The following is a 25,112-nucleotide window of genomic DNA, read 5'->3' as shown; positions in this document are numbered from 1 at the left end:
TCTGCCTCCTGGGCCCATGATCACCCTGCCTAAAATAGCAGAAGGCCAGCGTGGGGACGAAGAGTGGACCCTTGATAAGCGGCATCCTCAGGGAGAAGGGACAAGGCAAAGAGGCGCGACTGCAAAAAAAAAAAAACCTTTTCTGCCGTGCCAAGTGAAGGCATTCAATGGAAGACGCATACATGCACATCTTGTGCCAGCCCGCCACCTCATACAAAGCTGCATCACTCAATTTGTACAGGATGGCAACTGGCCAGTGCCCATAATTAATGGATTCACATGAATTATTTTTGTTATGAGATCATGGAGACTAAAAATAAGTTGTCTTGCTCTGTTTGTTTAAAACCTTGGAAACCGCTTGGTTTTATACTTGTGTTACTGGTATTTTTGGAGTGGAATTTAACGACAGATTCACCCATCACTTGGGTCTGATATCTGAAATGACAAGTGTAGTCTTGTTTGTGGTGGTACAGTGTGAATTCAAATGTGTCAGGAGGTGGGGTTGTTTTGCTTGAGCTTATACATACAAAGATTCAATCTCCAACCAATCGCAACAACAATAAACTGGAAATAAAAAAGGATGGTTTGTGTAACATGCTCAGGTGTGAAAGCTTAACTTTCATTTAAGGCATTGCACAGTTTTATTCTGTTCTCCCTTTTTTAGTCTGCATCTCAGAAACTTTAACTTAAAGAAAAACACTTTAAAAAGTCTGTAACTAATGGTAACTAAACTATATAGCGTCCACACCAATAGTTTCCTTCAGAAATAATTCTAATATACAGATTTTCTGCTCAAGAAACATTTCTTATTATTGTTGAATACATTAATATTTTTATACAGGACTTTTTGATGGACATAGTTCAAAAGAAATCATTTGTAACACTATAAATGTTCTTACTTGTCATTTAAATTTTTTATTAAAAATTTTTGTCGGTTACTCCAGTGTCCAGATGCATTCAAATACAGCCTCAAACATACAATGAGGGACAAAAGGGAGAAAAATAAATCCATAAAAAAATAAAATCACTTCAGGCAGAACGGTAGATATACACCGTAGAGTAGGGAATAAGGAGAGGTTATTAACATGGTGCCAGAGAGGTGTCCATATCTGCCAGAAGTCATTAGACTTTTGATGTGTATTATAAGTGAGTTTCTCGAGTGGTAGTCATGCAGATATTTGAGACATCCACATTTTGAAAGAAGTGCGGCACCTGAGGGAATGACCACAGCAACAATACAGATTTCTTTGCCAGATAAACCAAAATTAAAAACATTTGTTTAGCATGAGAGTCAAACATTGTCTCCACTCTGATAGAAAACAGATGCAATTCCTAATAGAAACAAAATTACAACTTAAGAAGGGATGATTTTATCACAGTACCAAAAGCAGTGAAGAAATGCACAGTACCAAAAGCCGTGAATTTACAATTAAAACAGAGACCAGAAGAGTTTCTGTAAATTTTCTTCAGACGTAATGGTGTGTGAGAGATTGTATTAATGAATTTATAATAAGTTTGTGAACCCCCCCCAATGAAGTACACTTAAGATACAAATTGTTACATATAGCAGACCAATCTGCATTATCAATTCCATGACCTAAATTCTTTTCCCAAACTCTCTTCATATTCTCTAAAGAGGAAGTACATGTGTCAGACAAAGCCTCATATATAGCAGATCTTACTTACTGTCGCTTTTGATCAATTTAATGCATCCTTGCTTTAAGAAAAGTATATATTTCTTAAAGCTGCAGTTGGTAACTTCTGTAAAAATGTATTTTTTACATATTTGTTAAAACTGTCATTATGTCCTGACAGTAGATTATGAGACAGATAACGAATAACGATAACTTCAAACGAATGTGCTTAACACATTTTTTTTAAATAAAGCTGCTTTGAAACAATATTTATTGTGAAAAGCACTTTACAAAATTGTTTGAAGTAAACATTTAACATCCCTCTGATAGTCTACACAGTGAACAGTTGTATATGGATCTTTTAAATTTAGCTGTTTTAATATTTAAGGAAGGCTTTGACGATATATTGGTCAACTATTAATTGTGATTATTTCAGTTTGGCATCAAGAATGTTTCAAAAATCTCCAGTAATATTGTAGAGTTATGGTTATATGGAGCGAAATATTAGATGTGTTTTTATTTTTTGCGATTTTTCTTGTTTACATTACATTAACATTTAACCTCCAGTTCTCAAAGCAAACAAACAGCGAGCTGTAGATCATCCAGGAAAATTAAGCACAGGCCTGGTACTCTATCCACAGAACAGTTAGGTTCCCATATGACAGCAGCGAGAGAAGGGCTGCACCTAAAGACCACTTTTCACAGCTGCAGAAAGGAGCGATTGACAGGGAAGAAAAAAGCAAGAGGCTCCCAAAGAAAGGGATGGAAGAAAGGCAATTGAGTAATGGCCTTTGGCAAACTAGCGAAGCATATGCTAACCTAGTGCAGGATTAAAGGAGGCCTTTGTTGTGTCCAGAGGCCTAGCCATCGATCTTCCTCTCCCTCCCTCCTCGCCTGAGACTCAGTGGACATCCCTCCAGAGAGACACAGGCCCTCTGTGAAGCAACAATGGGACTCCTCGCCATTTACACTGACAAACAAGGTTAGCACAAGAGACTCTTCAAAGCGCACCCAGTTGTTCCCTGCTTCTCCGGTGTCGTCTTGGATCAGTCTTGGTAACGGTTCTTGCAACTGTTCACCCTTTGTATTGATCTTGGACTTGTGGAGAAGGAAGGACTTATGCCGGGACAGATGTGTGCCAGTTTGGATGGAGTTAAACAGACGACTGGGGTCGATGTGAAGAGGATAAACTTTCTCTAAACAAATCTCTTTAGAAAACACTACAAGGAATACTGACAACCCCATTCAAAGGTTTGGGGTGAGAATTTTTGTTGTTTTTTTTGGGAGAGGGAAAGAAATTTGTTCTTTAATTCAGCACCTTCTGTCATTATTAACTCGCCTTCATGTTATTCTACTTTTCTGTGGCAAAAGAGAAAAAATTATAATTTCCATCTCCCATTTTTGGTTAGGTCAGAAAAGCACCATAAAAGCAGCCCTATAAATAATATATTTATATTTAAAGTCTCCGAAAGATATACGGTTGATAGGCGCACAACAAATTTAGGTCATTATTCCCTCTCAAATAAAGTGATTCATACACCTCAGATCTGCATAATGACATGCTTGTGATGTTTTCATTAAACAAATCAGAATGGCTTCAGAAGACTTGAGTTATAGAGCATGGACCACTTTTACGGAGCTACAGGTGTTTTGTCTAACACAGCTACGTTTCTTCATTGATCCATTACTTTTCAGAAACCAAAGCTGTGATGCTGATATCATGTAAATGGAACCTACTCACACCACCACTGTCTCTCTTCAACATAAGTATGATAAGGAGACGTCCATCTCGTCTCGCTCATTAGCCTCAAGGGAAAGCTTATTCCATTGGAGGCTGCCAACAGGCACATGCTCCCTCAAAGAGCACAAACACTCCCCCTCCAATCTAATCCAACAGGAGAATAGGGCTGGAGGAGAGGGTGTTTAGGCAGTTTGTGTCGTCCCTCCCCCAATCAACCTCCTTCCTCGTGCCCTGATGTTGTTGATGGGCCCCTTGGCGGGCTGGCTGCCTTAACAGACGCACAGCGAGCCAGGCAGGAGGCGCATGGAACCTGTGTGCCGCCACTTTATCTGTCCATTCTGCCGCTTGAGGTGGCATATGGCATGTGGCGATTGGAGGGAGCTAAAGCCATGAAAATGGGGCTAATCACTTTAGTTTGAATGATGTGGGGATGTTGTATAGTGTCTTGAAGTGACCATTAGTATTTGATGTGCTGACGTAGTTGTTATCAGTAAGCCCTAAACCATTTAAAATTACTTAACATTTAATATTTGCATTTTATACAGTAAGTTGAAGACGTACAAAGAGCTTAAAGAAACTTTTTTTTTTATCATTAATCATGAATAATATTTTATCAATCTGGCTACACCAGTTTATGATTTATTTATTTTTCGTCCTCTAGATGTTGCCGTCATCCAGCAGCTCAGAAGAACCTTCAAATATTTCAAAGATTACCGACAGGTTAGTGGATACAGAAAATAATCCCCATTTATATCCTCATAATAAAGAATCTGAGGTACCAAATGTTCTTTTTCTGCTTCTCTGTAGATGATCATCGAGCCCACAAGCCCAAAGCTTCTCCCAGACCCACTGCGAGAACCATATTACCAGCCTCCATACACTCTAGTGCTGGAGCTCACCGATGTCCTCCTCCATCCAGAGTGGTCGGTAGGTGTCACAGCTCAATTAATGTAACCAAGAGAACATCTGCATTTGAGGATCAAGTAAGGACCAATGTACACTACTGTCACTTTTGATCCTGAGCTCCAAACTTTCTATTTATCAAAGAATGAAATAAAATATATCATGGTTTCCACAAAAATATTAAGCAGCCCAACTGTTTTCAACATTTATTTAAAAAAAGGTTTTCTTCAGTAGAAAATCTGAATGATTTCTGAATGGAATCGGATCATGTGACACCGAAGGCTGGAGTAATGATGCTGAAAAAGCTTTTCTTCAGAATGTATTAAAATAGAAAATATTGCTGGAACTGACTATTTGTTTTCCAATCGATTAATCTATCGAGTATTTTTCGATTAATTCGAAAAAATCGAACTTTTTTTTCACACTTTATCACATAAATACCTTTATTTTGTTCTCTGTTTTAGAAATGGGCTTCCATACTGCATGTATAATAATTATAAAATAATCGAAATGCTGCTTTAAATAGTTTTAGGTTGAGTTTAGAATGCCCTTCTAACTGAGCCACTTTAAGCTGTGGGACAAAGACTTTGCATTCTCAGAACTCTATTTAACGTGAAATGACTCTTAAATCTAGATTGTTTCAGTCTGCTTGATGCAAGTTCATATCATTAGACTCTAAATCTCTGGTAAAATCCCACAAAAAAGTTTTGCTCCTAATTGCAGGCCTATTGCTGTTCCAATTTAAACACAGCTGCAACCACTCCAGTATATTTTGTACGTACTCTCTACGTGCTGTGCTGTATAGTGTGTATATTTGTTCACTCAGATCCCATCTGCAATAAAGTGTCTCTATTTGATTTACTATTAAACGACCCTTTGTCACTTATCTGTTTATTATGAACTTTCCTTATCAATTCCTGTTAATCGCATGAGGCCATCTGGAATGCTGTTTTTGGGCGAACCACCTGGCTTGCCTTACCTGCTCCCTCCTTCCCTCTGTTCTCTCCACCTGGCCAGCTGTGAGGGAAGGGCCACACAGAGGTGACAGGTGGAGCATAGCCTACCTGTAATCTGACACACCTCAGCAGACTGTTACCGTGGCGCACGTCACAGTGATTTTTGTTGAACCTCAAGTGAAGCTTTGTCTGTGACTGTACTCTTGTTTTTGGCTTTGTTTGACATGTATTGATATAGGTGTTCGGTGCCAGATAAAAGCACAATTAAAGTATCTGTTACTCTAAATGATACAAAAGTAAGAATCCTATCTAAGTAAAGAAGAATTAGTTGAGTTTGATGGTAAAATGCAATTTCAGTGACTAAATGCATATATTTAACGCAGTCAATTGCTATTTCTTCTTTCTACTGACTAATGATCGTAATAGTCAGGCTTCCAGTAAATTATTGAGAAAGACTTTCTAACTTCATGTTCATTCTAGATGTATTCCAGATGGGCCATCTAAAGGTGTTTGAGTTCAAATAGCGTGTATAGGCAAAACATGTCGTAAATGGCATAAGACGTCCAGCTGTTGGCTGCTTTAGCAGACCAGAGGCAAAAATCTGTTATGTATTTCCTTTTTAATTTTTTCCTCACTTTAACAAGGAACTGACTGCATTCAAGTAAATGCACTGTATTTTGAAAGGAAAATATATTCACCATCTTTCAAAAGGTTGGGGTCGTTTAAAGAAAAAAAAAAATTCAAAGAGGCTATTCAAGGCTGCATTTATTTCATCAATAATACAATAAAACCGTAATATTGTGAAATATTATTACAAATTAAAATGAGTGTTTTCTATTTTAATATTCTATAAAATGTCATTTATTCCTGTGATGCAAATCTGAATGTTCAGCGTCATTACTCCAGTCTTCAGTATCACATGATCCTTCAGAAATCATTCTGAAATGCTGATTTGCTTATCATTATCAATGCTGAACAGAAGTGCTGCTTAACATTTTTTGGGAAACTGTGATGAAAGGATTTATTTGAAATGGAAGTCTTTTTGTAACATCGTCACTTTTGGTCAGTTTAATGCAACCTTTCTGGATAAAAGTGTTCTTTTGTTTCAAAGAAAAAAATTGTACTGACCCCAAACTTTTGAATGATTGTGTATATTTGGATGCAAATGGTCTAGTTAAAAATAATTGTAATCAACTTTTAAAAAATGTCATTCTGTTATGTTAAATTATTCTAAACCCTATTGTTAGGCAACCCTATCGTTAAAAACATTGGACCTCTTTTTTTGAGTTTGAATGTTTTATGGATCTCCTCTGCCGCTTCTAGTTGGCCACAGGCTGGCGTTTTAAGAAGAGGCCTGGCATAGACTATCTGTTCCAGCAACTGGCCCCGCTCTACGAGATAGTCATCTTCACATCAGAGACAGGCATGGTGAGTCTCAGGGGTGGTGACTGTTTACCACAATAATACCATTACGATTGGCTTATTTGTTTTTGCATACACTGTTTCAATTGCAGTTAAAAGGAAAAGTTTCTTGAACCATGCTTGGCATTGAACCCACTTATAATAGATGCTATTTTGGATACAGTGGCACACCTACGCTTTTGTTGATTCTACAAACACGTCGTCTTGTGCTCAAATATAACGTTTCCTAAATGATGCTATTAGTGGGACCTTTATGCTAAGCTTCAGTCTGCAAGTGTTTGTGTGTGTCTGTTGGTGTGGCACACTTGTAAAGTCATGCAAATGAGCCTTGTTTTGTTTGAACAGCCTTTTGCTGCTGGTGTTTTGTTTTATTCTAATGCATGCGAAAGTCAGTTCAGCTTTTCAGCAGTGTATTTTTTTTTTTTTTTTTTTTTTTTTTCAACTATCATTTGTAATGTGTGCTTTTTATGGGTAAATATGATGTTTAGATTTTAGTTTTTTTGATTTCCCCTGCACGATATTTAACTTCACTTAAAGACAATCTCTCATTGTAAAACATAAAAATGCTGCAATGTGTGTTTGTGTGTGGGCAGACGGCGTACCCCTTGATTGACAGTATAGATCCTCAAGGATTCGTGATGTACCGGCTCTTTCGGGATGCCACACGCTACATGGAGGGCCACCATGTTAAGGTAAACTTCAGTCTGCTTGCCTATAGGTCTGCTTCTCAGTATCATGCTTTCTTGGTGACGTGCGCAAACTCACTCTCAGTATTTAGGACACTTCTCTGTTCTTGTAAACAGTGTCTGCCACTTACCGTAAAATCCAGCTGTCTGGTATTTCACCCCGCAAGTTGTTTGAGTTGCACCAAAATCATCAGAGATGAGCAATATGTTGCAAACCAAAAAGCTGCTTTTTTGACCAGATGTTGTGTTTTCTTGTACAGATGTTAATGGTTTATCTCAACGAAGACAACACGTCTTGGGGAAATCCATTTATAGTTTCAATATGTTTGCTTTCATGCTGCAATACAGATTTAGTTACAGACATTTGCTAATTTCCCTCATTTATTATAAATCGCTCTGAGTAAAGCTCGTCCATGTGAATGTAATACAGTATGGTCTGATCTTATTGCTCAAGATCCCCCGCCCCATGGGCCCCCTCTCCTGAGTGACCCGGGCAACATTATGGCGCGATGCCCCCCGTGTCTCTGCTGCATGCCGTCCTTCTGTTCGCCCATTGATTTCCCCACTGCTATGTCCTTATTCTTTTTTTCTTTTCTCAACAGCCCAAGACAATAGCAGTTTCTTCCCCCTCCTTCTCTCCTCCTCCTCCTCCTCCCTTCTCTCTTCTCAGGCCTCATTAACCTTCTGCCCCCTCCTTTTTCCTTCGTTAGGCCGTCCGCCGTTACCTAAACTCTCTCCTCATTAGGCTTTTGAATGGTGCACATCTAACGCTTAAGATCAAATTTACAATTGCATTATTGTACAAATTAAATCAGTTTTTAGCATCCATGGATATATTACAGTGTCACATGTTGCTGGAGGGTATTATATCAATATTTTATTCTTTATACACAAAGTTTCAGGTCATTTTTTGTAAAAAGAATTTAGTACTTTTATTCAGCGATGATGCATTAAATTGTTTGAAAGTTACAGTAAAGACATTTATAATGTAACAAAATAAATGCTGTTCTTTCTAACTTTATATTTTACTTTTAAAACGAACTATGAATATATTATACTAGTATAAAACATTCTAAATGTATTCATTTAACTCTGTGTCCTTAATTGCATATTGTTAAAATACTATTATTAATCTCAAGATTTTACTTTTAAACTTGTTGAACATGTTTGGATTGAAACAAATTAGAGCAAAATTAGAAAAGACTTTTCATTTACTAAAATGTTTCCACATAACTTGATATATCCGATATTATTAAAAATTCTATACTCTTTTGTCTAAATAAAATAAATAAATAGATCATTCACCAAAGTGCATTTAAGCATCTCAATATAATAATGTGCAGTCATGAAAAATAGATGATCATTTTGAGATTTGCTAAAGATTGCATTTAACAGTGTTTTTAAAGTTTTTTTTTTATTTAATTTTTTTAAGTGAACATTACATTACAGCAAAGGTATCCGGCCTTTATTGTTAATGTGCAGAATTGAAACAATTTTCTGTTTTTACAGTCACGCTACTTGGTAACTGCTTAGTGCTCGTACAGAAGTAACAGTGTATGCATGCGTATTTGTGCAATAGGTCTTCACTCCGGTCACATTTCACCACTGCCTGTCTGGCCTTGTCCACCAGACCCCCATCAGCACTCTCTCTCCATCCACCTTCTGCCAACACACGTTTATTTCACTCTGCTTCACCCTCCTCTCCTCTCCTCTCTCTCCCCTCCCTCACCTCCCATCTGGCCCTCAGAAGCGGGAGGGGGAAGGAGAAAACAAATGCAGTCGAATGAGTTTCCTTCTGAAGAATTAAGAAGGAAAAACTTAAAAAAGCTGCAAATGAACAAGAATGAATGACTAAAACAGTTAGTTACAAAAACGTGAAATAAGAGTAAAACTGATGACATGACAATAATGACACTGAAAGCAAATTCTACAGCGCCATGATGCATTTTGGGCCAGCATGAACTTGATCGCTTTGAGTTATGCATGAAGGAAGAGTTCCCTGGTATTTATAAGAATCTCACGAATGCGTTCAGTTTCCCAGGATGGCCTTTCTGTTGGGCCCTATGATTTCTGCAACGCAGACTGAATTGCGCAATATCACGGGATTTGGCAAATTATGGATGAATAAATCAAAAGTAGGGCTGTAAACGTAAACAAATTGCGATATGGACTAGTGTGTGTCATAAGACTGCCATTTAATTATGAAATATGCATGCTGTGTGAATGAGTGGCGCAGTTTCATCAACATGTACAGTATTTTTCGGACTATAAGCACACAAAATAGAGTATGCATACATACACGTGAAAAACAATTCAGTTCTAGCATAGGTGCCACTAGTGTGACCGAAACTACATACTTCACCTTTAATGAAATGAAGACTAAACAAGCTTGTTGCCCTGAGCTAGAGAAAGCTTGCAGAACAGCTTTCTCCTGCGGTTGAGTGTGTTACTGTACAGTTATGTTTCGTAAATTCGCTTGGGCTTAGCATTTATAATAAAAATTGTTTATATAAACACCACTAAGTTAGGTTATGCACTACTATTTTACATTATTTCTGAATGTAATAAAATGCAACTTATCCGTTCTTTTTTACAACGCAATTTTGTGTTTTATGAATTTAGTTAATTGGACATGCTTTTTGATTAAGTGTTTAAAAAAACAAAACTGCATGCATTTTGCGGAAGAACATTGTTTTGGTTGTGCTTCAGCTCTGTGACTGTGCGGATGAATATGTGATGCGATCTGGGAAAACCTGTCGGATGTCGCACTGGGCCGTTTTCAGTAAATTCCAAAATAGTTTGAATGTCAGTTTTTTTTTTGTCAATTTTTTTCCATTAAATTATTATTCTATAACATATTTTCTCTTATCTCTGAAAATATCTTGGCAAAATTCCCTTGTTTAGTGCAGAAAAATAGTGTCAAGCTGAAAATACTCTCTTTCTCTAATGCATTCAATGCGACCATTTTCTCTAACGCCCGGCAGAGGTGAAAAAAACAAAACAATCGCCGTATATCCCATACACCTGTCCGTCTCTTAACACTACAAAGATAGTTTACCTATAAAATTAACCACATAACATGTACAGTGAATGTGTATTAGTGCGCATTTCGCGCCAATCCTGTTTAAAAAAAAGAGTGCCAAGCGTCCCGACGGTGACAGTTAATTAAACCTGTTTTTCTCAAAATTCCGTTCCAGAAAATCATAGCGATCGGCCGACTTCAGATAAACATAACTGTTGCTACCAACAAGCTATGATAAAAATAAAAACAGATTTGGAAAGGGCTTGATAGCAGCTTCCATATGATATCAAAACATGTGATAGGTAAAATTTCACCATGTGGTGTGTTTTCCCAGATCGCATCACATATGGTTATCCTACTGCTCATAAAACATGCACTACTAGACTTAAAAGATATTACCAGTTTAGATGGAAAGGATCTCAAGCTGACTCGCTGAAGACGTTACTGTAGCAATACCCTCAGTTCTCACTATCTCTGAAAAGCCAGTGTTGATTCTCGATTTATTACGAGCTCTGACTTGTTTTCTCATTTACCAGCAAACTCTATTCTGCAGGTTTTTATTTTATTTTATTTTTTACGGGTGATTTCCCGGAGGTTCGAGATTTAGCATTCTCCATGTCAACCTTTCTCGCTCGTTGTAACAACTAACCTATGGCACTCTTACACCATACACGAGTCAAAGTAACCGGAGTGCATGTATGCAATTTCCCGCAAAAACCATCCCGCCTGGTCAAAAATATAAAGTTAATAGACTTACAGAATCAGGGTCCGACAAAAACACATTTTGGAAGGATTGATGATGTATTGACTCGTTATTTAAATTTTGTTAATGGAAGAATGAAAAAGTATAAGTATTAGAAGAAAAAATATAACTGATTTGATTGGGCCCTACCTTTCTGTGAACTGTTTCATACAGATATGACACCAGTAGATGCTTCTCCCCTCCCCCAGCCGAGGTCCTCAGCACAGATAGGGGGGTGAGCTGGGCTTTGATTGGCAGGTGCATAGCGTGGCACGTGCGTATAGTCAGCGGCACGCTTCCTCCGGCTCGTGCTCCAATGTTTTACCTGGGGAATTGAAGAGGCTGTTTGACTCGGCAACATGACACTCTTATGCCCAGCTGCGTTACACAGCTCTGCTCACACACCCACACTGAAGATCAAATACACACTAGCTACGTAAAACGTACTAATTATCGTTCAGTTTCACATTTTGAATGCGATTGGGACGCCATTAAGCTCGCCTGTTGCTATAATCCATAAAAATCTCATTATTTATACATGCACGCTCATACACTCAATAACAAATACACTGAAACACACACTCGCACTCCGGGTGGGGTTTGGGCGTGTCTCATAGGGAAAGCAGATGCGGGTAATTTATTGTAAATGCTACGGAGTGTGCCGCCGTCAAGAGGGCTTTCCTTTCGGGGCCCCTCCATCTCTCTCGCACACCCAACTTTTTCAGTCTCTCTGGGGGATGCTGATGACCTCAGTGATAGAGAGAGTGCAGCGTCCCTGTCCATCTGCTCTGTAGGACCACCACTGAGACAGCTGGCCCGGATAGAGTGTGTGCGCGTGTGTGAGAGAGCGAAAACTGGGGGCAATGGGCTGGTGTTAAGTCTTTGCACCCCTCCACAAATGCATAGGTGTAAATATGGTTCACATCAGTGTCACACAAACGTTCGGGGGTGTGAGAGGTCACATTTAACCTCAATTTGTATGTATAGCTGTGATAAGTAGACTCAGACGGGACCTATTTTGCTAGATGTCAGGCCATTTGAAGCAATAAGCAGCAAGAGGTCAAGAGTTAGTGATTTTACCATTGGTAAGGGGTGTTTTTGGAATTGAAGTTACAGAACCACACAGCCTCAAGTGTTTATTTTTTTTAAACGTTAACAACAGCAATATGATTAAAGAATACAATGTTCAGCATATGTATACAGATGGAGAAAAAAAATTGAAAAAATATTAAGAATATAAAATTGTACAAATTTGTGTATGTATGTGTGAATGCCCGGCCAAAAAAAAGTCGCTGTTTGGATTTAAATAGGCAAATGCTTAAGAGGCTATGATTGGGTCATTATTGCAGTGATTATTATGTTTCTAGCATGTTATATGTTTGGCAACAGTTCTTCTAACCCTAAAGCACCTTTTCACACTGAGGGCGATTTAAACAGCGAAAACAATAGATCCCTATGGAGCTATTCACACTGGGCGCGATCAATCGCAACACGACAAAGTGAGATTATTATTTTTTTCTCGACCAGTGTCGATTTTTCTTCTTCTTTTTTTTCTTCTTTTTTTTTCTTTCTCGTCGCCCCGCAATGAAACAAGCCGTCCAATTAGATTTGAGCTTACCCAAGCTGCTGCTGCAGTAGTACCAAACTTTACTGATCTTAATTTACTGTTGTATGTTGTGCAGCGGATGAGGTTAATGCCAAATGGGAAACCTACGAGATGCATACATGAGGAAAAATGTATTCTCGGTCCGCGTCATCCATCGCGTTCAGTGTGAAAGCTCCGTTCGCTGGCGATTCGCTTAGCTTTATCGAGTCACGCTCAGTGTGAAAGGGCCTTGATTGATGGAGTGCGTAGTTTTTTTATTTCTTAAACAACTACATAGGAAGACACATCATCAGGCTCAAATAGTGAAAGAATGGTTGGGAGGGAGCATGAAGAATAATTTTCACACATGAATTGGCACCTCTGTGTCCAGACCTTAAATTCACCTCTTGATGGAAATGTTGTTATTATCAGTTTTTGGTCAAGATCTTGTACTGACAATTCAAGAGTCAAGCACTCTGTAAGGTCTACTCCAGCACATCCCAAAGACTTTCAAAGAAATTAAAGTCTGAACAATTATTTAAAAAATGATATTCACTAATGACTGTCTTGCAGGACGTGTCTTGTTTGAACAGAGATACCTCCAAAGTCATTGTGGTGGACTGTAAGCGAGAGGCCTTCGGTCTACAGCCTTTCAACGGTTTGGCGTTGTGCAAGTGGGACGGCAACTCAGAGGATCGCACGCTCTATGACTTGGCTGCCTTCCTTAAAAGTGAGTATGCATGTGTGGGGCAAATAGATGTTGTCAGATTGTATTGTATTGTTCATTTGTACAACTCAATTGACCTTGTATATGGTGTGTAGCTATTGCCATCAGCGGAGTGGAGGATGTGCGTTCTGTATTAGAGAACTACGCCCACGAGGAAGACCCAATTGAAGCTTTCAAAAGAAGGCAAGCACAGCTTGCACAGGTACTCATCACATTTTCTTTTTCCCTGTCAGGTGTCATATTTCGTGGTGTTTGCTAATATTGCATGAATATTTTTGCACACACAGGAAGAAGAACAGAGACTTTCGGAGCTTGCGCAACAGAAGAAACAGGGAATTTCATTAGGCACCATCGCAGGTCGTTTCTGGTCTCGGAAGCAGCAGTGAGGACTCGTCCTGCTCACACCCACCTAAAACGGTCCCACCTCGACTGTGACCAGCCATTGAGATGAAGGTCATAGTCAAACAGGTGGACGGTGTATGTGGGCGGGAGGGGAGAATGGGACCAGAAGGGGCATGTGTGGAAAGAACATCCAATCGACTACACTGGAGGGATGCTACCTTGTTACTGGGATTGGGATAGGAGCGAGCGACTCCAAAAGACGTTTCATTCCTGTGGAAGATAGCACTTCCTGGACAGCAGAAACAGATACGGTGCCCTCATTTATGACCTCACTGATTAGAAATTGTTTCAGGGTTGTAGGACTTGTTCTTGTCCACTTCTATGGCTCCCTTATCTCTGCAAGAGCAAAGAACTACATAGCACCACGTGAACTGAAGAACTGATCTTGTTTCCATCATGTAGGCCCCATTTCAAACCCATTACTGATGCTGTAGGCAATAGCCTGATATTAGACTCCCATAAGTTCTGATCATGACACGGCACATGAAGCAAAACCTTGGATTTGTGTTCATGCTGCCAGCAAGACTGTCTTTGTCATGGTAATTCTGTTGCAGTGTGTTGAGGAGAACCTCTCAAATAAAGCGAGCTCAGTCTGGTGCTATTTCAGAAATGGCCCATCATGTCTAAGGATGTGCATTGCTTATGTTGTGAAACACCCAGAATATCTCCAATAAACAAACCATAACATAATGTGTGTGATGTGTGATGTCATGGTATTTTATTTTCAATGCTGAAAGGTCTTATCCAGAGCAAATCTGCTTTCATCACCTTTAATTGTGTTGCTTTAAATGACAAACTTGTACTGTAGTTTATCATAAATCATAATTTGTTATATATATTTATGGCAGGTAGTTAAATGTGGTCCTGAAGTAAACACAATGTAATGTAAACAAAAATAAACACTGCCTTTTTAACACTGCATTTTATGGTTTTATTTATTATTAGTGCCTTTCATTTTTTTTATTAAAAGTGCACTCTTTTAGGCCCGTTATGTTTGTAAATAAAAAATATAACAATTGCAGAGAAATTAATGTGAATTGTTGATTTTGAGTGGTTGCAGTATTTATTTCAGGAAACAAAATGTTGAGATGAGAATTAATTAGAATTTTCTTGCCATTTTCAAATACTGTTCCGTGCAAAGGTCTTTGATGCAAAAAATAATAAAATGCCTTAAAAATATCATCAGACTTAAAAGAATTAGATGGTTAAATGTAACTAATGGATTTGTTGCACATATTACAAATGCTTACCCTACGGTAAAAGTTGTTATGTTTGTTATGTTCCTTTTTCTTGTGTGAATTAGAATCCAGTACGAAATCAGTTTCTTTTACTATTAACTTCAACACTCTAACTCGATCTAAGTGCACTTAAAATAACACCCAGTCCCCCACATAATGTGGACAACCTCTCTGACCGACCGATGCCCCAGCAGCACGCTTCACAACGCACACAATTTGAGTCAATTGGGAGACAGAATGAGAGGTGTTAAACTTTTGTCAATGTCACACCTTTGCATTTGACAGACCCACACGTGCCAATTATGCCTTTATGGTAACCACTGAATTGCACGCATCGTCTGTCTGGCCTCTGCAGAGTAAACTAGTGAGTAAAACGTTAAAAAAATAAAATAAATTGTATTAAGGCCCAAACAAACAGGTGAACAAACTTATAAACTTTAAATACACGTTGTCATATGACGTAACTGCAAAGTCTGACGAGCTTTAAATTAATAATTTAGAGTCGAACATAACGAAAGGAGCAATTTAGTAAGATAAATTAATTCAGTAACCGCTCCTAGTGTTTTTGATTCATTTTAATTGAACCGGCTCGTGGGAGTCATTCGTTTGAGAACCTGATTCATTTAAAAGAAACGACTAATTAAAGCCATTCGCTGTGATTTGGACTACACTGTTCACGCTGACTCACTTAAAAATCTCACTTAGCAAATCGCACTGAATTTGTGATTGACTAAAAATAATCAGCTGACAAGAGTTATTCGTTCGCGAATTTGAGTTCATAATAATAGGCTACAAAGAGTAGGCCTAGCCTACACTGATTATGTAGAGTAGTGCGAAATAAACCGAAAGTCATACAAATCACTCAGTTCAAGTAGGCCTATAGGCTATAGTCTATTTTTTTTAATGGTGGGCCTACGTGTTCCGAACTCGGTTCTCGGAAAGTTTGCACAAATGTGGCACAACTGTTTTCCCAGACCAATGAAATGAAGTTGCCAGTTGCAGAACAGATTTTTCCCAAAGGTGTGAACAAATGACATGCGAATTAAATGACACCTCCGAGCATCATGCACGTGCAGGGAGCCTGGGAACCGGTCTGCGTCGGGCACCGCGTGTCGCACTTCACACCTTGGAAGAGGGACACCAATTCACATTTATGGACGCGCCTTCTGCCACTGGCTAACACCTCACCATAACTGTCGCCATGTGTCATTTCACCCCCATGTGCCAATCCTTCCCCTCCCGCCAGAATTCACTAGCACCCACAGACACGCTTTATCCCAGCAAACGCGACGACTCTCGCACCGTTTGGATGTTAGACACGTGGATGGGAAAGTGTTAAACACGGGCGCGCAAAGCAAACATCTAGCGCTTAATTTTGTAAGTCGCAAAAGCGGGCGATGAAACCATTATAGTGGTGACTTTATTACACTTATTAATGTTCCCGGGGGAAAGGGGGCTGGTTTAAGTTTGATCTATCGTTCACCTATATCAGGAAACATCAGAGATGCAGCATGCGCGTCTTCGATTGAGCCAGATGGCTATTGATTTTGTGACTTTTCCCCGCTTTCCCCTCATCACTCTCTTTGTCGAATGAACATAATGGGCACACGACACCTATTTTGCTGAACATGTACCCCATAGCGCGCATCAATACGAGCTTGGGCACGCGCACGTATCTCAGAACGGGGCCAGGTAAAAAAAAAAAAAAAAAATTACGTTTTCTTATTTTATTTTGAGCCTAGGTTACTTTTAAAACTACTGTTTAAAAGACATACCTATCAAATGTGACATACGCCTATCCATATCCAAAAATGAACTAAAAATATTAAAATGCTAAAATGATTGTTGGACTGCGTATAGCCTATAAGGTTGTATTATTAATTTCAAAAATATGTATTACATTGAAATTTATGGAGGAAGAACATTAAAATGTTAACATTTTAATTTGGTTTTCAATTTTAATAGCTCGAATAAGTTGGTAAGGTGGATATTAACATTATATTGTCTAATGACATGGCTATATTGCATTAAACCACACAATCGCTGTATGGATAAAGTGTGCTATTCAACCAAGAGCCATGATTCAACAATCCCAGTTATTTACTTGCTTTTCTTGTTTACACAGATAATAACTATTGTTTACGTATTCATCCTTGTGTTCATCAGAAGCCAAGAAACCAGACTGTCTTAATAATTGTCCGACAATAAATTAACAATAGAGGTCCTTCTTAACCCCCTAATCATGGTGCCGTCCAGTAGGCAAAGCGTGCCTGGGGTAAAGATGGGGCCAGCGGAGGCACGCGCTGCACTCATTAGAATCACAATAGAAAATCACTAAAGCACGAGCAACAGTTTGGAACGCGGCGCATTGTTCGCGTGTCTCCTCTGTTTACCCTTAACATGAGCGACAGAACCTTCCTTTCATACTCTGAAGTTAATTTTTTACCTGCAGTTCTTAATTTTGTGTTCCAATAACATTTCAGCAACTTACTGTTGCGTGCATGTTGTTGCGCATTCACTAAACTTTGAAATCATGAATGCCAGTTGGGGTTATTTAAATAAACTTAATGAAAATAAATACATTAGTAAAGAAGACGATAAAACATTCTATACAGCCCACATTTTCATGTGTGTTTATAAATGAAGAAAGCGAAGCGCAAACAGTGCGCAGGTGCAAGGATTATCATACAGCTGTAGTGAGCGAGTGCCCCCCTCCCAGCACACGTACACACACTCTTACTGCAGAAAGCAATTATCTGCAATCTTAAATGCTCTGCGCACCCCCCACCATTTCACCCTCTTTACCAAAGACCTACAATCCAAACCCAAGATAACAAAAGAGCCCTCCGGATCTTTCCAGGGCACAATAAAGCGCTTGCCGGTTTAACGACTCACACGCGTCAGAACAATTACAGATTTTAGGGCTGAATAAAATGGGATGAGCAGATCACCCCCAACCACCCCCTTCCGCGATCGGTGACGAACATTAATTCTTAAGACGAAAACAAACTTTTGGAGAATTGCGTGGCACGCGGCATCGAAAAATAATAAAATGTGCGTATAGTTGGTTAAAGACATTATTAGCCATTAATTCGATTTTTTTTTCTCACATCCTTAAAACTATGGCAAAAGGCACAGGTTTAATAACACTCCAGACAATTGTTTATAAAAATATTTTTAAAAAAGGGGTTTAGAATTTAGCATATTCCTTTAGGCCTAGCCTAAATTTTGGGAACACAGTGAGGAGCATTTAAAAACAAAAGTGATTTGGCGTTTGAAATCATTTAGAAACCAGTGCAGTGTAAATATTTAGTTAATAGTTAATATTTAATTTGCTTTCAACATTAGCCTACTTTTTTTTTTAAGTTTCCAAACGCCTGTGTTATTTACAGTTTATATTGTTCTGTAATATGCCCTATATCTCTTTTACAATGAAATGAACGTAAAGCGTCATGATGCACATTTTAAAGCACTTTTTATGAGTTTTTCCTTGCATAAGCCACGCCTTCTCTTGGCTCGCTATTTAAACCCCACGCGCACTCCACACTCCACGAAAGGTAACTGACGGGTCCAAAGTCTCCTGGAGCAAGAAATCTGTTTCTCTTAGCTTTTTAAGCTCCAACACTGACGACATTAAGGTTTTTTTTATAGTTTAGTAGCCTAATATAGCTTATTGCATTTGCTATTTTTTCAACTACTTTTTTTTCTTTAAATCGTGGATACCACTACAAACATTCATATCGGACTACTCTTATAGTCTGCTATCGTTCAGTAGCAGACAAGAAGATCCAAAATGGCTTGTGTTTTATTAACGTGTTTTTATATTTTGATATTAGCGCTCCAGGTGAGTAGGCTATTTCACATGTATTTGAATGTAATCCGACTCTTTTGACCAGTGTTTTCACAGTGCTTATCTTAGTCCTGTTTTTTATTTCCAAAGGCTGAATCATCCGGTGTGTTTGAGTTGAAAGTGCACTCTTTCACAAGCACAAGCAGTGTGTGTAAACGGTCCAGCGACTGCCAGATCTTTTTCCGCGTTTGCCTGAAGCATTCACAAGACATCATACTACCCGAGCCGCCGTGCACTTACGGCACTGGAATGACAGACATATTCAGCGCGGACTCCATCTCCAGCAGTGCGCATATTCGCGTGCCTTTTAATTTCAAGTGGCCGGTGAGTATGCTCAAAATCAGCCTTATACGATTCACTATCTCTTCTTATGTAGGCCTATGTATGCATACATACATATTTAACAGTTTACTGTCATACAGGGGGATGTCTCGCTGATAATCGAAGCCTGGAACGCAGAGTCTTCTGACCAGTCAACAGGTATGCGCCCTCACCTGTTTTTTTTCTGTTTTTTTTTTTCTGTTTTTTCAGTAGTTAACAAACTTCTTTTTGTTACGCCTACTTCTGTATTTAACACATATCTTACATGCATTTCAGAGAATATCAACAACATGATCAGCCGTTTGGCCACCAAACGGCGACTCGCTATCGGCGAGGACTGGTCCCAGGACGAGCATCGCGAAGAGCAAAGCCAACTGCGCTTTTCTTATCGCGTCGTGTGCGATGAATTCTACCACGGCGAGGAATGCTCGGATTTCTGCCGCCCACGCAGTGATGCGTTCGGCCACTTCACCTGTGACGCCGCTGGAAACAGAATTTGCCTGCCGGGAAGAAAAGGCGAATATTGCGCAGAACGTAAGTGTATTCAAAAACAGAACGTAAGTGTTTTTTTTTCGAATGTTGTGCATTATTATGTAAACCGTAGAGATCATGAAGAGAAAAATCGCGGGCAAGTTCAACGGTTTCCACACAAAACTTCTAAGTTAGCTTTTGTTCACTGTAACAATAGAAGCAAAGAGCATAATTTAACAAGGACACGCGTTGAAACCTAATATGCTCTGCCTTCCGTGAAAAAGGCGGCATGTGTTTCTTTTGTGTGTCCCCCAGCTGCTTAGTTTAGTACTTAACAAATACTTGATGTGCCTGAGCCTCTAGAAGGGGGGTTGTTTTATGATGCCAGTCATTCTAATGTCCCCATTTTTCTCCCTCTCCCTTTTAAACAGCCATCTGCTCGTCTGGCTGTAGCGAGGAGCACGGTTATTGTGAGGCCCCGGGTGAGTGCAAGTGCCGCCTCGGGTGGGACGGCCCCCTCTGCGACGAGTGCAAGCGATACCCGGGGTGCCTGCATGGCACCTGCAAACAGCCATTTCAGTGCACTTGCAAGGAAGGCTGGGGCGGCCTGTTCTGCAACGAGGATCTGAACTTCTGCACCAATCACAAGCCCTGCATGAACGACGCCACCTGTACCAACACCGGCCAGGGCAGCTACACCTGCATCTGCAAGCCGGGCTTCAGTGGAAAAAACTGCGAGATCGAGACCAACGAGTGCGACAGCAATCCGTGCAAGAACGGAGGCAGTTGCGATGTAAGCAGCCGGTTACGACACTATACGCTTGAGTTTTGCTCCTTCTTGTCTTTGGTGGAGCTCGAACGTTAATGGCTTTTGCTTTTTCTTCTCAGGACCTGGTGAACGATTACACCTGCACATGCCCTCAGGGCTTCTATGGGAAGAACTGCGAGGTCAGCGCTATGACCTGTGCCGATGGACCCTGCTTCAATGGAGGAACCTGTACAGAAAAGGGGACCGGTGGCTACTCCTGCCGCTGTCTTGCCAGTTACATGGGCTCCAACTGTGAGAAGAAAATCGACCGGTGCAGCAGTGACCCCTGTGCCAATGGTAAGCAAATGTTTATCTTATCTTAAGTCCTAAATGCTATACATTCCAGCAGTGGTGGACAGTAACAACATGTTTTTACATAGTTACTGTACTTAAGTGCATTTGTCGAGTATCTGTACTTTATTGGAGTATTTTTATTTTAGGGAAACTTTACTTTTACTTCACTACATTCCAAAGCATAACATACTTTTTACTCCACTACGTTTCACAAAAGCATGTCGTTCCTCGTTATTTTGAACTGAAGAAATTGTCACTCGCTCCGAGACGTGATAGCGGTGTCCGTTTCGTGGAACAAGCTGATTCTTTTTAAATGAACCTGTTAAATCGGTTCGCAAATCGCACAGAATGATTCATTTGTGAATTGGACTGATCCGATTGCATCTGTTCTCGAGTCGACAAATTACGGATTCAAATGATCCGGTCAGAGCGAATCTCCAGTTAACAATTCACTGAATTTACAAGTCAGACTCAAAACGAGCCAAGAACAGGAACCTCGGAGATTGATTGAAATTTTAGGATTTATTATTGTAAATGATAATCATATTTAGGTCACGACTGTCAGTTGTTTGTAAATTAAATCTGCTGTAAAAGGTGAGGTGTTTAAGCCCATAGTATTAAATGCTTGAATGAAAGCAGTAGAATGGAGTATACATTTGAAAAATAAATATACATTCATCAAACAGTACTTTTTAATACTTTAGTACGTTCAAATTCAAGTACTTTTGTACTTTTACTCAAGTGAAATTGAAAAGAAGGACATAATATACCCAGATACCCAAATAAAGATTACTTAAGTACTTGATTTGTGTACTTCGTCCACCACAGCATTCCATCGTTCACCGCTTCAGGCGACTTGCTGATCCTTCAGTTTTTTTTTTTTTGAGATGCATCCACAGTGCATGACGTACTAGTCATGCATGATAGAAAAGACGCCAGTGAGGCTCTAACACTGATATGAATGGCGAGATAGAGCTGTCATAAAGCAATAGACCTTTATCAGTCTAAAGAAATCACCATTGCATTCCCAGGGGTTATAATTGCTCTGGTTTACTCCCTTGCCCTTATTCAGTTCACCGTCCCTTATTTTTAGGCTAATACGTTAACATAGTTTGTGGTTTTAACCTCCTCTTTGGGTTTTTTTTAAAGGTGGCCAGTGTCTCGATTTGGGTAGAAGACTGACATGCAAATGCCGCCCCGGCTTCACAGGCTCGCGTTGCGAAATAAACATAGACGACTGCGCAAGTAACCCCTGCCAAAACGCAGGCACCTGCGTGGACGGCATCAACGGCTACACCTGCTCATGCACGCTTGGCTTCTCAGGCAAATACTGCAGCGTCCGCTCTGATGCCTGCACCCGCATGCCCTGTGAGAACGGAGGGACCTGCTACACCCACTTCTCCGGGCCCGTCTGCGAGTGCCCTCCAGGTTTCATGGGAACACGATGCGAGTATAACGAGAAGCCCCCTGTGACCAGCCCTTCTCTTCCAGCGGCCATGGTGGTCTCATTTATTCTAGGCCTCATCACTCTCACGCTTGTGATCTGCGCCGCCATCGTGGTGCTGAGACAGATGCGACAAGACTGCAAAGTCACCTCGACCACCGTGCGCAACGACCTGGAGTCCATCAACAACCGCGTCTCATTGAACCCCTCCTCGACATTAGGTAGAGAGAAGGAGGCTTTCCTCATTCCTGGTGGTCCGTTTAAGGTGTCCAATAAGGATGTGGCATTCAGATCTACCACCGTGGACACTCAATCAAATTACAAGCAGAAGATGGTGGACTACAATCTGAGCATTGACGAAAAACCTACAAACAACAAGCTAGACATGTAAGTTCGTGTTCATGCTTTTTATGTTGATGGCATGTTTTTATTTGATGGCATCACATGTGCAAATCTAACGTTTATGTGTGCTTCATTTCAGGAAAAACTCTGAATCGACATTGTTAGTTCCACCTTTGAACTATCCGAAAGAGGGAGTGTATCACCCTGTGTACATCATTCCTGACCACATAGAACAATGTGTATTTGCTACTGAGGTAAGCATCTCCAGACATTTTTCTCAGGGTTTGTTATTTATGATTTCAATGTGATGCTTTCAAAGAACGTACGTTAATATTTTCCTTCTCTTTTCGTTCTTCAGGTTTAACAGTATTTTTCTATCTGGAGTCCCTTAATCACCAGAGGGCCCGCCCACCAAAATGTTTACAGTCTTAAAGGACAAAAGGAAGACGTGAAGAGAGTATATATTATATCTGCATTATATTATTTATTTATTCATGCTGCTCAGTAAAAGGACTACTTTTTGATATGGACATTTTGCGAAGACAAAGCAAGAGACTTGAAGACTTGCATTATTTGCACTACTTTCTTTCCTCTGTTTTTTTTTTTTTTAAATGACCCAAATAGAATTTATATATATTTCATCATATTTAAAATGTACATAAAGAACAAGGACTCTCTGGAAGAGCTGAGAAGAAACAAGGATTCATTAATCACAGAAGCCTTGAAAAGGAAGATAACAGACATCCTGAAGTTCATCTCACTCTATAAATCACACGAAGCCCAGTCAATCAGCCTTATGGGCGAAGGAGGTGCAACTGAAGGATCTGGAACTGTGACCGTGGAGTATTTTATTATTTAAATTTTTTCGGCTATGGTTCGAAATGCTATTTATAAATGGATCTGTGATGATAAGCAATCAAAGTTATCGAAACAAGCTGTTTCGGCTGTGAACAAATGTCTTGGGAATCTACAGTTTATTATAGCTGTGATTTTACTTAGTGCCTCCAATGGATTTGACTATCAGTGATGTTCACTCAAACCAAACCTAATCTTGATTAAGTGCCTCGTCTTTTAATGTGTTATAGCTCAATGAAGAAGGTACTCCTTAGAAACACTAAAAAAACTAACTTTTTTAACTAAAGGAGTATGTTTTTCAACGAGAAAATGACTTGGGTTCAAATTGTTTAAACAGCAGTGCATGATGGATGTTGTTGTGTACAGTTTTCATCCTGTCACCGTTCACTGCTGCTAAGCTATTTCCGACATTCCCAGGGCTCGAAAGGACCAGTGGGTTCAAACTGATGGCCTCATCATTGTCAAGATTTCCTGGTTTTGTGAACCTCTGCATTAGGGTCTTTTTCAAAAACAAAAACGTATCATCAAGAGTAGAATTCTTTCTTTTTTCCTTTTCCTTTCTTTTTTTCTTTTTTTTTTTGTATGTGGCATTTGTTTCCTAATATTTGTTTAAACCATTTAAACCAAAATAGATACTTTTATATTTTATATTGTCATTCTTAATTTAACAATGCAATATTGTACAAAATATTCGTACTATTTAATTGGATTGTAAATAATTAGTATTTATAAAAGATAAATGTATATATGTTTATGTATTGTGCCTTTTGTCACAAGGCCAGAAATATATATTTTTTCATACAATAAATCCTGAAATAATTTACTTTGTATCATGACTTGTTTTTTTTTCATATGAAACTGATATCGGTTATTCCACGATGGATCTATTCAGCTTTTAGTTTGAATCAGATTAGACTTGTTTTACCGCCTATGGTATAAATGCAACATCCAAAGAACTTATAAATTAATGTTATACCCTATATGATTCAAGGTTTGATCACTATTAGAAAAGGAAATTATCTAGACAGCTGTAGTGTACAATTTTCTAGTCAAATCAAATCAGAAAGAATTCTAAAATGAACTTCACTAATTCACATAAAGTAATTATTGTGTTGTATAATTAGTTTGGCAGCCAGATTTGCTGTTAGCAGCTCTGGTCAGAGCAGTGCAGATGAAGGCAGAAAAAATTGTGAAGGGTTATTAATGGTCCTCAGACAGGATCACCTGCTATTCACCCCCCATTCTTCCTCTTGCTCCATTCAAAGAGAGAAGCCGGGGCTTGAAAGGGGGAGGGAGGATTGAGCCGCTCTCGCTCTCCCTGGGGAGCGTTGACATGTGGGCTCAGCCTGGTCTGACACCTGTCCTCACCACCAGCCCACAGACACTCAGATATGTCTCTGTACAGAGACCCACCATTAAGATTTTATAATTATCACCCCCAAACTTTCAAAAATGTATAAATACTTATAAAATCATCCCTGCTATTGTACACTACTGTTCAAAAGTTGGTGGTCAGTAAGATTTTTCTTTAAGGAAATGAATACTTTCATCCAGAAAGGCTGCATTAAATAAATACATTTATGAAGATTTTTTTTTTTTTTTTTAATGAATGCTGTTTTTTGTTGTTGTTGTTTTTTTACTTTCTATTCATCAAACAAACATATTATGC

At 39.3% G+C, this 25,112-nt stretch overlaps 2 protein-coding genes across 3 annotated transcripts in view; both read left to right on the top strand.

Annotated features, from left to right (window-relative positions):
* The window catches only part of timm50 (translocase of inner mitochondrial membrane 50 homolog), a 30,997-nt gene extending 16,258 nt beyond the window's left edge, over positions 1-14,739 (top strand). The window contains exons 5-11 of the mRNA XM_082178766.1: positions 4,037-4,095; positions 4,183-4,302; positions 6,558-6,662; positions 7,250-7,348; positions 13,265-13,421; positions 13,514-13,620; positions 13,706-14,739. Of these exons, the coding sequence (XP_082034892.1) occupies positions 4,037-4,095; positions 4,183-4,302; positions 6,558-6,662; positions 7,250-7,348; positions 13,265-13,421; positions 13,514-13,620; positions 13,706-13,804 (746 nt within the window). The 3' untranslated portion in view covers positions 13,805-14,739. The remainder of the gene's footprint in view (positions 1-4,036; positions 4,096-4,182; positions 4,303-6,557; positions 6,663-7,249; positions 7,349-13,264; positions 13,422-13,513; positions 13,621-13,705) is intronic.
* Positions 14,740-18,597: 3,858 nt separating this feature from the next.
* On the top strand, positions 18,598-24,266 carry dlc (deltaC). Of its 2 annotated transcripts, XM_082179068.1 has the most exons (9): positions 18,599-18,902; positions 18,999-19,232; positions 19,331-19,388; positions 19,506-19,763; positions 20,132-20,493; positions 20,589-20,805; positions 21,952-22,633; positions 22,728-22,842; positions 22,947-24,266. In XM_082179068.1, exons 1-9 carry the CDS (start codon positions 18,852-18,854, stop codon positions 22,950-22,952), a joined length of 1,983 nt encoding a protein of 660 aa, XP_082035194.1. In that variant the 5' UTR covers positions 18,599-18,851; the 3' UTR covers positions 22,953-24,266. The 2 variants fall into 2 exon arrangements, with proteins under 2 accessions (XP_082035193.1, XP_082035194.1); XM_082179067.1 differs by having other exon boundaries at positions 18,598-18,902; positions 19,331-19,763.
* The last annotated feature ends 846 nt before the right edge of the window (positions 24,267-25,112 follow it).

The sequence above is a fragment of the Leuciscus leuciscus genome (assembly GCF_965113295.1).
Source record: "Leuciscus leuciscus genome assembly, chromosome: 9".
Lineage (NCBI taxonomy): Eukaryota > Metazoa > Chordata > Actinopteri > Cypriniformes > Leuciscidae > Leuciscus > Leuciscus leuciscus.
This window is presented reverse-complemented; position numbering and strand designations above follow the sequence as displayed.